Source organism: Humulus lupulus, chromosome 2 (assembly GCF_963169125.1).
Source record: "Humulus lupulus chromosome 2, drHumLupu1.1, whole genome shotgun sequence".
Lineage (NCBI taxonomy): Eukaryota > Viridiplantae > Streptophyta > Magnoliopsida > Rosales > Cannabaceae > Humulus > Humulus lupulus.
In genome coordinates, this window is record NC_084794.1 from 88767971 (window position 1) to 88781976 (window position 14006).

The following is a 14006-nucleotide window of genomic DNA, read 5'->3' on the forward strand; positions in this document are numbered from 1 at the left end:
AAATTCAAGAAAATATTATTCAAAACTTAATTTAATTTGAACTTAAACTTGATAAAATGACATCTTTTGAGCACTAATCACAACCCCCAACCAGCTTATTGCTAGTCCCTAGCAGTTCAAGCGAAAAAGAAAATTGTCAAGTTGAATAATCAAGTCAAACCAAGCAAAATCATCTAAGCATTTTCAAATTATCAGCAAGAAGTCAGAAATTACTATCTAAGCTACTATAGTTGCGATTTCAGAGTTGTGTGTGTGTGCACCAAACCATATTCTTTTTCTCACAAGTCATAACACAAATAGTATCGAAAAATCTCAAAAGTATAAAGATCTAAACTCCAAATTCCTCACGGGCATTGAAAGTATTGTATGGGAAGGATTACACTCTTGGAGTTGGAAATGTAACAGTTTACGCTCAAATGAGAAAAGATAAACTTTTTAGGACAAACAATTTGAACAAATATTGATCACAAGATAGGCAAATCAACTTATTGGAATTCAAATGACAAACAACCTTTGGGATTTACATGAGAAAACTCCAAGAACAAAATGACAACTAATTAGACATGATAAATAAGAAAATGAACTATAATGATAATATTTTTTATTTTAATACAATTACACAAAATAATAAAAATATATATATATTTTTTTTTTCAACAACTACAAAGTAATAGAAGGAAGTGTTGCTCTTGTTCTTCTTTTTTTTTTTTCATTTATTTATCTTTTTTTTTCTTTTTCTTTTTCTTCTTTTCATTATTATTATTTTTTTTCTTGACAAGAGACAACACAAAAATACAAAGGAAATTACAAATACAATAAATAGAACACAAATTTATTACAAAGACTTTTCTTAAATGAAAAACATCCCTCTAGTAAATGTCATGTTTTAAATTCCAAAGATGTGACTTTACCAACTCAAATGATCAATAAAAGTTCAAAAAGTTGTTTTCTCAACTCTCACAACTCACCAAGAAATGAAAAACTTTAAACTTGAAATTTCTCTCAACTATTTATGTTAACAACCAATTTATTTATCATATGTTTGGAAAGTGCACAAAATAACTCTGAAAATCACTTCTTGATAGCTAAACATAGTAAAAACTGACTCAAACCAACAAATTATACTCATGCTTGGATAATTTTGATAAAATTTGACTTAAAAATTCAACAAGACAATAATGTTTTCCAAATGAAAGCCAATGCATGCTCACCACCCCCAACCAAAAATCAGACAGTGTCCTCAATGTCAAAATGAATAAGCAATGAAAAAGATAAGGAAAGAGAACACCTGGATGATGACCATGTCCATGAGGTGAGAGCGAAAATAGCCTGGTAACAAAACCCCAAAACAAAATACAAAAACGAAAAGCATACAAAAATAAAAGAAAGACAGAAAAATAAAGATAATGAAAAATAAAAAGAATTACAACAAACCGTTCAAAACTTCAGAGTGTATAGATTGGGTCCTTAAGAAGGACCTCTTCAACATGACTCACACTCTCAATGTAATGCTTCAGCCGTTGGCCATTGACGCGAAAAATTCTCCCATCGGTTGGATCCTCGACCTCCACCGAACCGTTGGGAAATACTTGTTTCACTACAAATGGACCAGACCATCGCGATTGCAGTTTACCAGGATGCAAGTGCAAGCGAGAGTCGTACAGATGCACTTTTTGATTTGGATCAAAGTGTTTTCGCAGGATTTGTTTGTCGTGAGCGATTTTCAATTTTTCCTTATAAATCCTGGAATTGTCATATGCATCGTTTCTCAACTCCTCAATTTCGGACAACTGGAGTTTGCGATTGATACCTGCGGCATTCAGATCAAAGTTTAGGGATTTGATAGCCCAATATGCTTTATGCTCGAGCTCGACAGGTAAATGACAGGCTTTTCCAAAGACGAGCCGATAGGGAGACATCCCAAGAGGGGACTTGAAAGCAGTGCGGTATGCCCAAAGAGCGTCTAGAAGTCGTGTAGACCAATCTTTGCGGTCGGGATTTACTGTCTTTTCCAGAATGTGTTTTATCTCCCTATTGGCTAACTCGGCCTGACCATTGGTCTGTGGATGATAGGCATTTGCAACTTTATGAAGTACACCGTGGCAGGGCGTGATTGGCTGGCAGGGAGGCTGGCAGGGAGGCTGTCAGGTGCGTCAGGCGGCTTCAGCTCGCGGAAGCTCGGCTCAGCGGCTCGCAGGCGGCTCGGCTCGGGTTGGGAAGGAACATGGAACCGTGGGCCTCCATTGGGCTTCAAATGAAACAAAAAAAAGAAGTTAACTACAATAATATCATTTTTCAGCTCTCATTTTTCAAGTTTAATTCTTTTCTTTTCTTTTTTTATATTTTTTTCTTTTAATTAAGCTCAAATGCATTATAATTCATGTAAAATATTTTTAAATTAAATTAAAACTAATATTTTCCATTTAAAGAATATATCATAATAAATTCAAGAAAATATTATTCAAAACTTAATTTAATTTGAACTTAAACTTGATAAAATGACATCTTTTGAGCACTAATCAAATGGTCACTTAGTCATGCTATCGAGCTCGGGCCTATAGGTCTCACGAGGCCACGTTCTAGCCAACACTCCCAAGTGCCCCACATGTCTCTGCCTTGCTGAAGATTAGAAGGCTCATGACACCCTTGTGTGTCTCGCACCCCTGGGCCTTGTGAGGCCCCCGCCTCGCGCCCATGTGTCGGGCGTCCATGTCCCTCGTGAGACCCTTGCGTCGTTGGAGATCCGAGTGCCAAGCTCTTAGGAGTCATGCTCCCCTGTGGCTCATGAGGCCTCCGCCTCGCTGAAGACTAGAACCCCTCGCGCTAAGGTGCAACGAACCTTAGCGCCTCGCACCAGGTCCCGCAGACCCACCACCTAGGCTCGTGCCAGGTCCTGAGGACCCACCACCTCAGCCGTACAGAAGTACCTCGCACCAGGTCCCGCAGACCCACCACCTCGGCAGCGCAGCAGTACCCCGTGCCAGGTCCCGTGGACACCACCTCAGCCATGCAGCAGCGCCCCGCGCCAGGTCCCGCGGACCCACCACCTCGGCAACGCAGCAGTGCCCCGCACCAGGTCCCGCGGACCCACCACCTTGACTGCGCAGCAGTGCCTCGCACCAGGTTTCACGGAACCACCGCCTCGGCCGTGCAGCAGCGCCTCGCGCCAGGTCATGCGAATGAGTTTATTGAAAAGCTCCCACCTCCTACCTTAGTGAAGAACATTAGATGGTTTCTAGGCCATGCGGGGTTCTATAGGCGGTTCATAAAAGATTTCTCCAAGATCTCTAAGCCTCTTTGCAACTTATTGGAGAACGATACACCTTTCCACTTTGATGAAGCATGTTTGAAAGCTTTTGATGATTTGAAAAGTAGATTGGTTTCAGCACCAATAATTGTGGCTCTAGATTGGGATTTGCCTTTTGAATTGATGTGTGATGCAAGTGATTTTTCTGTGGGAGCAGTGATGGTCAGCGAATAAACAAGGTTTTTCACTCCATTTACTATGCTAGTCGTACTTGGAAAGGTGCTCAACTCAACTATACAGTGAAAGAAAAAGAACTTTTGGCCATTGTCTTTGCTTTTGACAAGTTTCGGTCTTATTTGGTAGGCACCAAGGTGATAGTCTATACGGATCATTCAGCCATCAAGTACTTGATTGAAAAGAAGGATGCTAAGCCTTGGTTGATTAGATGGGTGCTTTTACTCCAAGAGTTTGATGTCGAAATTCAAGATAGAAAAGGAGTGGAGAACCAACTGGAGGATCATTTGTCAAGAATGGAAGGTGATAAGGAATCAAATTTTTTAGTTCCCATCAAGGAGACATTCCCGGATGAGCAATTATTAGAGGTGAACCCGTTGCGTCCCAAATTTGCTAATAAGGTTTAGGGCCTTGATTAGCATGCCGGGAGGGAAATAGTTGATTTAATTATGTTAATATGTGAATTTAATGATAATGTGATTAGAAATGCATGTTTAGGTGAATTAAATATGCATGTGGGTCCCATTTGGCTATTAGGGGTGTGTTTGTAATTTTAGCCCATTGAGGGCATAAATGTAATATTTGTGTATATTGTGATTGATACCACGAGTGAGTGGTGATATATTTGTGATGCACTATTTGAGACAGTCCTAGGGAGTAGTTTAGCAAGATAGTCACAGTGGGGTCAAATACCCGGCTCTAGAGGAGCCTAGGGGTATTTTGGGAATGTTATATGTGTTCGGAAATTACCGGGTAACAGGTAGTAATTTAGCAATGATTTGGACATGTCGGGATTAAACGGGATTTATAGGAACACTTGAGGATTTAGATGGACTTAAGGGGTAATTTTGACTTTTGCCTAAGGGATAAGCTTAAGCACTTGGACTCCTGAGACATTAGAAGAAAAAAGAAGGGAAACAACATCAATTTTCATATATATATATATATATATATCTCTCTCTCTCTCTCTCTTTCATAGTCGGTTCTCACTCCCTCTCTATGGTGCTTAAGAATTTTGGAGAAACCTTGACGATTTTGGCTAAAGAACTGGTGGATTGGAAGCTTGTTGTGCTGGGAAATGATTTAGGGTTGAATTAAGTGCAGAGGTAAGCTCTTAAACCTGCTCTTCTTATTGAATTCTGCTAGGGTTAGAGGTTTACAAGAGAGTTCAATTCTAAGTTTGATTTTGGATGTTTGATGAGTGTGTGGAGTTGTTAGTGGTTTTGTTGTGATGTTTAGGTTATGTGAAAGAGAATTCTAGACCTAAATCTAAGTTTGGCTTATGATTGGGGTGTGAATTTAGGGCTTCGGCTCGAGGAAAAATGCAGGAAATAGTTTGATATTCTGGGTTTGGGGGCTCGGGCCGTGGCCCTGTTTTTCAGGCGTTGCGACCCGTGTGTTCGAAGAGGCTGGAAAGTCTTTGTTTGCCGAGGCGCGTCGTGGCGCAAGGTGTAGCACGCCGCGGCCCGTGTCCCTCAACAGAGAGGCATTTTTCCCTGACCCCACGAACCTTAAGGGGCTAGGCCATAACTCAAATGCAAAGAAATGGCTGTTTGAATGTTTTTAGCTTAGGAACTCAAATGTTAAGGCTCGGGAAGGATTTTACTACCTGGATTGGTAGAATCCAAGGTCCCGGAGGCTAGATTTATGTTCCAAATTTATTTATTGGTTTAGAACTTGATGGATGATTATTATGAATGTGCTGTAACTAGGACTTTAACGAGGCTCGGGTTAGGGGACTGTGCTTGAGATCGCAGTGCTCAGATAGCTCAGGACATAGGTAAGGAAACTGTTGTACCCGTAGAGCAGGGCATGGCCCCATTGTTTGTATTGCAGCGCGTATACCTATTGTTTGTATTCAGGGCATGACCCTAATGTTTATATTCAATATGTGTTTAAATATCTGTTAATATTTTGCTATGAGATCCATATTTGTGAGTGAACGACAAAGGCCAGGAATAGCAAAGCCTGAGAACAGCAGGAAGCCGAATACGACAAGGGGCCGAGATTGGTGTTGAGCACGCTGAGTGCAGGCCGTTAGGGCGAGACCCTCCTAGGGTGCTGGAGTCACCCTCTCAGTGAAGACTGTGAACCCTGGGCCTGGTAAAGCGCCTAGGACGGCGCTGGCCGCTATATGTTTAGCCCGTTGGCTGTTTGTTATATATATATTGTGGATTGTCATATATATGTTATATGCTTATGTTTAGTTTTCTTGCCGGGCTTCGGCTCACGGATCCTCTATGGTGCAGGTTAGGGCAAACAAAAGGTCGACCAACCATGAGTACGGAGAGCGTGGAGCGACGGGTACATGTTCTTCCTACTTGGCTGCCACGGTCAAGGTTATTTTGGGAAGATGCATTGTATTGGTTGATTTTTCACTAGGTTGACCTTAATTATAATTTTGTGTTGTAAAGTATTTTCTAAACAATATTTTAGGATCCCAAATGTATAACTCTTTACAATTTCAATGAATGATTACATTTTTATACTTAATATCTTTAAACAACTTTTATTTCAGTTTAGTTACACTTTTAACCTAAAACCTTGATTAGCGAGCTAATGGCACATTTTTAACTCACATAGTAATGGTTCTAAGGAAGTAGGGTGTTACAAAACCACTCTCAAGTTGTTCCTTGGTTTGTGAATTTTGCTAATTATTTGGTTAGTGGGTTGTTGCCTTCGGATTTTACAAGCCAACAAATAAAGAATTTTTTGGATGATGTAAGACATTATTTTTGTGAGGAGCCTTACTTGTTCAAATAATGTGCCGACCAAATGATTAGGAGATGTGTCCCCGAGCAAAAGATGGAAGATATCCTACACCATTGCCACTCTTCACCTTGTGGAGGGCATTTCGAGGGAACTCGCACTGCATCTAAGGTACTTCAATGTGGATTCTTTTGGCCTTCCTTGTTTAAAGATGCTCATGCTTTTGTGTTGAGATGTGATCGATGCCAAAGGGTTGGTAATATTTCTAGAAGGAATGAGATGCCCTTAACGAATATTCTCGCAGTTGAATTGTTTGATGTGTGGGGTATAGATTTCATGGGCCCATTTCCTCCATCTTATGGCGATTTGTACATCTTGGTAGTTGTGGATTATGTCTCAAAATGGGTGGAAGAAATTGCATCTTCTACTATTGATTCTAAAGTCGTCATGAAATTCCTACAAAAGAATGTTTTTACTCGTTTCGGCACCCCAAGGGCAATCATTAACGATTAAGGCACTCACTTTGTGAATAAGTTACTAGCAAGTTTGTTGGCTAAATATGATGTGAGGCACAAAGTAGCTACTGCATACATTCCTCAAACTAATGGGAAAGTTGAGTTGTCAAATAGAGAGATCAAATGTGTCCTTGAAAAAGTGGCGAACCCCAATCGCAAGGATTGGTCCAAGAGGTTAGATGATGCATTGTGGACCTATAGAAAAACTTTCAAGACACCATTGGGGATGTCACCATATCATTTGGTGTTTGTCAAAGCTTGCCATTTACCGCTAGAACTTGAGCACCGTGCTTATTGGGCTATTTAAACACTCAATATGGATTTGCAACTTGCAAGAGAAAAAAGAATGTTCCAACTGAATGAATTAGATGAGATACACTTATTATCTTATGAAAATGCCATACTTTACAAGGAGAAAACAAAAAGATGGCATGGCAAGCAAATTCAACCAAGAGTGTTTGAAGAGGGCCAGCGAGTCTTGATTTTCAACTCACGCTTGAAGCTATTCCCTGGCAAGCTCAAGTCAAGGTGTTTTGGGCCATTTACTATTACTAAGGTCTATCCTTACGGGGCTGTGGAGTTTAGAGGAAATGAAGGAGGTGAATTCAAGGTCAATGGGCAGAGGTTGAAACACTATTGGGGTGGTAAGGTTGAGCGAAACAAGACCTCACTTACCTTAATTGACCCTTGAAAAGTCATGTGTTAAGCTGTTGTGCTTAAAGATATACTTGGAGAGAAGCAAATTAATTTGATACATATATAGTATACTGTATTATGTTTTTGTTCGTATTTTTCACCTCCCTCCTTCACTGTCTATGTTGTGGAATTGAGTGAGTTCATGTTATGGGGTAGCTATGATGATTCTGGTATTTTTATGGGTCAAATGAAGCAAATTTGGATAGGTTTCGGGTCAGTACTTGGATATATTTATGACTGGTGTCCTGCTGATTTGAATTATGGAAAGTCTGGGAGTGATGCTATGGCTATGCTGTCAGGCTCTTTTGTGATGTTGTAGCATTGTGGTCAGGCAAAAATTGGGCAAAAATGAGTAAGTTATGGCAAAAAAAATTGGGCCAAAATACAGAAGTTCCTGTGATGTATCACCGCACGGAGGCGTGGGATCGCCACTTATAAAAAAAATTGCAGAAATTACCCTCATCAAAATCACTTTCCCTTTTCACCAAGCCCTAAATTCACCTCTTTACCCAAACTAATACCCCCATCTCCATAGTCGACCCTCACCTCCAAATCACCACCACCTTCTGCACCTCCGACCACCCTAATGAGACCACCGGCTACACCACCCAGCTCTGCCGCCCTACAACCTGACCCTAACCCACAAACCCACAGGCCAACCTCACAACCAAAGCCACTTATCTCTGACCCACCTGAACTTGACCATGATCCCCATGACCCAAGACCACTTCGCCGAGAGCCCCTGTTGCAGGCCCGTACTCACCAGGCACGAAGGCCCCATGAACTCACCCCTTGTCTTACACCCATGCAACCAGTCACACGACTCGGTTCTTCCACCAACACCAAGGCCCGATTTCTGTCAAGTTTGGCTCTCTCTCTCACCCGAGCCCAGTTGAGTACCCAATTACATTGATTGTGAGGTAATATTCAGTTGTTGTATAATGAGTTATGGGGTGCTAAAGTTGAATGCCTGCCTAGTATACCATATATTCTTATGCGATTTATTGTTACAATTCTTGTTAATAGGCAACACTTTTGAGTTATTGATTGTGCTATTGCTTCCAACTATGAAAAGGTTTATTGTTGTCCTTGCATTGGGTATTTCTTCTTGATTGGTTCATATTGGGTATCTGTGCTTAAATTATATTGAGGTGACCACGAGAAGTGTTGCGCAAAATAAAGCTAAGTGCAAGTGTACACTGTCAGCAACAAGTAATATAGTAGCAAGTACCAGATATTGTCTCCACTAGGATTGTTTTTAAGTTTTTTTTTGTGAAATAATTCATATAAAGACTCTTCATCTAGTTGTTGGAAAGAAGTGATCTCATTTTGCAGCTTGGCATTCTTGGTGGGTGGGAAGTATTTCATCAAGCATCGCTCGGCCAATTCTTGCCAAGTAGTCACTGAATCTGATGGGAGGGAGTTAAACCAAGCCCTTGCTCTATCTCTCAAAGAGTATGGAAACAACTTCAGTCTCAAGGAATCTTTTATAACTCCAGGAAGCTTGAAAGAATCACTCACTTCAACGAATAGACGAAGATGAAGGTGAGGATCTTCGGTAGGCATCCCACTAAACTGTCCCACAGTTTAAAACAATTGGAACATGACTGGCATCAATCCAAAATGTGTTGCTTGCATTTCTAGTCTCACAATGCCTGGGTTAAGCTCATTAAAAAGGGGGACAACGTATTGTCTAATGGCTTGGTCCCTATCATCAGCCATAGTCACTACATTTTGACCATTGTTAGGTGCAACTTCCTTTTGAACTTGTGGTTCACCATCAAGATCATCCAGCACTACTACTCCCTCTTGAGCTAATCGTTGTGTTCTTCTTCTTTCTCTGAATGTACGCTCAATTTCAAGATCTATAGGGAGTAGTTCAGAGTCAATGGGGTCTTGACTCTCGTTCATAAAGAGATAACACCTGTCAATGCACAAGAATCACCCAAATAATCACACAAAAAAAAAAAAAAAACCAAATTGCAAGATAATTAATTTCACAATAAAGAACTTTTAACAGTCCCCGACAACGATGCCAACAACTTGTGTAAAATAAAGCTAAGTGCAAGTGTACAATGTCAACAACAAGTAATACATTAGCAAGTACCAGATATCGTCTCCACTAGGAATGATTTTAAGTTTTTTATTGTGAAAATGAATTCTAACAAAATGGTTCAAGAGCACATAAATTAATTAAGAATGTTGTGATATAAGAATTGTGAAATTGATAACTAATTAAGTGTAGAAAAATAAAATAAACAACTTGGGAAAATAGTATCAAAGAGTGACATATAGTAAGATGGCAACTAGAATAATTATCCTTCTAATATGCAACTCTGACAGTGATGCTGGATTGATGCTGCAGCAACTAGTTGTCTATTAGTCAAGAATTCAAATTAATTTCATAGGCTTTCGTCAAAGTACTATGGTTTTAATACTTTAATTAAACAACATATGTCTATGCTAATATAATTCAAAGATTCAATTCAAGCATAAATTCCATAAGACTATGCATGGTAATAATATATGTCTATATCACTACAATATTGAAATCAAAGAATTCAAGCATGCACCATTCAAATTGTGTGTCAATTAATTCCAAACTTTTCAGATTTGAACATTAACCAAACTGCTTACTAAATGTGATTAGTCATTAGAAAGTATTAATCATGAGAAATATTTTAATGAATAAACCTCAAGTGGCATTTAGCATAAAAATAAAAATATCATAAGTCACATATTATTGTTCAAATTATCCTAGCTATTTTAGCTCATGGCTACAATCTAAAAAACAACCAATTTAATGAAATCAATAATTCAAAAATTTAGAAGAGAAATTAATGAAAATCTAAGAGAATGGGTAAGAATATCAAGCCAAAATAATTTCTCCAAATGGCTTTGTCTTCTAGCTTTTTCTCCTTGCTTTTCCTCTATTTTCTTCCCTACCACGTTCAAGCTCTTCCAAAAATTGGGTCTCTAATGTACCAGGCGACTTCTCTTTTTTCTTTTCTGGTATGAACGTGTTTTTTTTACTCTCTAGGGAAAGATGGTGATAATAGGTTAGGATAATTCCCTATTCCTTCCACGTGGGCCTTTTTTTTGTCTTTTTTTTCTTCTTCTTTATTTAAAGACCAATGGACCAAAAGCTTTTAAGGGCCCAAAACAATTTTAGTTACTGTTCAGCCCAAATCACATAAATCCAAAAGTTGAGTTGGCCATTTTCTTTCCCACGTGGGCCTTTGAAGCAGCTGGCTACAGAACGTAATGTTGCTTTCATGCTGCAACATTCCATCATCCCGAGTCCAATTCAAGCTTCGAATTCTTTCAACATATCAAAAACTCTACCAACCACTTACCAAGAAAAAAAATCCACCATTTAGGATATACTTTTCAAACATTAAACTAATATTTAATATTATCTCATTATAATCAATATTTGACAAAACTAAAATAAAGACACTACAAAACACCCTAAACCACTATTTTCTGGAAGAAACCTAAGTTTAAAAGCATGAAAATAACTCTAATTCCTAGAGTTATCACACCTCCAAATTTATCTTATTGCTCGTCCTGAGTGATGACTCTACTACCAAAAAAATACACAACACCATAAAAGGCACAAACAAAACAAAGCAAAACAAATAGCTTGGAATCAATTTAGAAATGGTCATACCAAAGTGGGGATAAAACTCTCAAATCAATTATTCAAATGATAACTCAAGTGTATATGCAAGTCAAGTTCCTCAAGTATTAAGATGCTAACCAAACCAATTTTTCAATGTGCTCCCAAATAATGTACAAATAGTTTTTCCGAACCAACCCATCTTCCCTGTATTAAACTAAGCAACAATCCTAAGGTTTAATTCATGCTTTCATATGTTGAACTCAATAATCCCTCTCCAATAATGTAGTTGGCAAAGTGATTTAGATCAATAGGTCTTTACATGGTTGTAATGGAGGCTAGGCTAAGAGTATGATTTATGATGGATTTTGTAGGCTAAAACCTTAAACCCTAGCTTGCCTCTGACCTAATGAATTCATTATCCTCTACCCATTACTAATGAACTCAATCCCCCTCAACTCACTCATTAGAATTCACTTCCCTTTCTTCTATGAATATTGCCCTTATATGCTCAAATATAGCTACAATGCAACCACATACAAATCTATTTATTTACAATTAACTATATATACATATCTTTTTTTTTTTGGATTTTCAAGCTCTTCCAAAAGTTGGGTCTCTAATGTACCAGGCGACTCCTCCTTTTTCTTTTTTGGTTTGAGCGTTTTTTTTTTACTCTCCGGGGAAAGATGGTGATAATAGGTTAGGTTAATTCCCTTTTCCTTCTAGGTGAGCCTCTTTTTCTTTTCCTTCTTTCTTTAAAGACTATTGGACCAAAAGCTTTTAAGGGACCAAAATCATTTTAGTTACTGTTCAGCCTAAATCACATAAATCCTAAAATCTGAGTTGACCATTTTCTTTCCCACGTGGGCCTTTGAAATAGTTGGCTAGCAGAACGTAATGCTGCTTCCATGTTGCAGCATTCCATCATCCTGAGTCCAATTCAAGCTTCAAATTCTTTCAACATATCTAAAACTCTACCAACCACCTGCCAAGACAAAATTCCACTATTTAGGATATATTTTTCAAACATTAAACTAATATTTAATATTATCTCATTATAATTAATATTTGACAAAACTAAAAGACACTACAAAATACCCTAAACCACTATTTTCTAGTTGAAAACCTAACCTTAAAACCAGGCAAATAACTCTAATTCCTAGAGTTATCAAGAAACTTAACTGAATTGGTGCTATCTCTAAATTTTTCTAGTCATTCTAGCTGTGTGTTTGAGCATGCTTTTAAGTGCAATTCCGAGACTATTGTGTTGCCAAAGTGGGGGATACATTACTGGGCAGTTTTGCTATTCTTGGGCACCTTTTGAAGCTAAATTTCAGAGCCATTTTCCTATACTTTGGGGTGCATGTCACTTGATTTGTCGGGGCCTTTTGGTAAGCAAAACTTTGGGTTGCATTCTATTGCTGTGATTCTTTGTTGAAAATTCCTCGTGGTAAGAAGCAAGTTGCTAGGACGCTCATCTCTTATGTTAAGTTCAGTGGTACTGAGGACGTTGATCGCTATGAGACCACATTTCGTAGCCAAGTTTTTTTAACAGACAAGGGATTTAATTTGAATAGTGTTGACGAAGCGGAAGTGCCCCTTTATATTCAGAATCCTGTTGAAGCACTCCATTGGCAGTTGTTTTGTAGCCCTCGCTCTATGCCAGTTGACACTGTTGTGCGAGAATTCTATGCCAACCTTTGGCCCACCCAGTCACAACGTGTCACAGTTCGCGAAACAGAAGTCCCGTTGACATCCATTACCATCAATGCTCTTTATGGGTTACCAGCTATTGAAGACGATGACTATGCAGCCATGTTTCAAAACTGTGTCAGGGAGCTATGCCAGCAAGTATTGGATGATCTTACTGTTCCTGACACTCAATGGATATCCTCTTCCACCCAAGGTTGTCTCACATGTTGGCAAGAATTCTTGTCCCCAGAAGCTGAAGGATGGTTCTACTTTGTCCGCAACAATTTTATGCCCACTATGCACACTTTCGCAATTAATATGGAGAGGATGTTCCTACTATTTTACATCATAGGTGGTTATACCATCAATGTGGGCAAGATCATTGCCCAAGAGATACGAGAGTGTACTAGTAAGACGGCGGGACATACCTTCTTTCCCTCACTGATCACGCAGCTATGTTGCCAAACTGATGTCCCAATGTCTGAGCAGAGTCATGAAAAATATATCCAAGGTCGCATTACCCCATATGACATAGCTCGCGTGTTAAGGACTTATGATTCAAAGAAGCATGGGGAAGGTTCTTCTGTTGCCTCCAATGTTGAGCAAAACCCGCTAGTTGCGCCACCCGTTGCGAATAAGGCTCTCGCTATGCCTGCTAATGCTTCCTCTAGTGTTGCCCTTGTGGTTGACCCCCACCACAATCAAATGATGGACATGATGCACTTTATGCATTAGCAGCAACATAGAGAGCATATTGACACTATGCTAAAGTGTGCGATCAATCCATAGAGAGCATGCTTGCGAAGAATTCACAAAGCCTTTCTTGTTCTTGCCACAATTCCTAGATAACATCTTAATTCCATGGATAGGAGATAACACCGAGAACGATGAGGAGGATATCGATGAAAACGTCAATGGTGGCGACCAGTGATAGGAGGGAGTTTTATTTTCCTTCTAATTTTATTTAGCATTACTTTGGACTGTTTCTGGTTGCTGTGATGTTTTGTTACTGTTGTTGTTGTTTGTGTTGGGTAGCAATGTGGACATTGCTCTCTCTTAAGTTTGGCGGGTGTTGTTTATAATTTCTATATGTGTTGCCTTAATGTCTTATATTTTTCTTAAGTTTTATGTGTTGTTTAGGTTTGTTTTGTGTCGCGTCTAGAGTCTAGATTGTATTGGAATCAATTTTTGTAATGGTTGTGCTAAAGTGTGGGGTGGGCTCGATGATAAAATTTCAGAAAAACAAAATTGCAATATTTGTTAACTCTTGTGTATTAGTGAGCCTTTA

At 39.1% G+C, this 14006-nt stretch overlaps 1 protein-coding gene across 1 annotated transcript; it reads left to right on the top strand.

Annotated features, from left to right (window-relative positions):
- Positions 1 to 7021: 7021 nt before the first annotated feature.
- LOC133814501 (uncharacterized) lies at positions 7022 to 7720 on the top strand. Its single transcript, XM_062247450.1, has 2 exons — positions 7022 to 7349; positions 7608 to 7720. The coding sequence occupies exons 1-2, from the start codon at positions 7022 to 7024 to the stop codon at positions 7718 to 7720; spliced, it is 441 nt and encodes a 146-aa protein (XP_062103434.1).
- The last annotated feature ends 6286 nt before the right edge of the window (positions 7721 to 14006 follow it).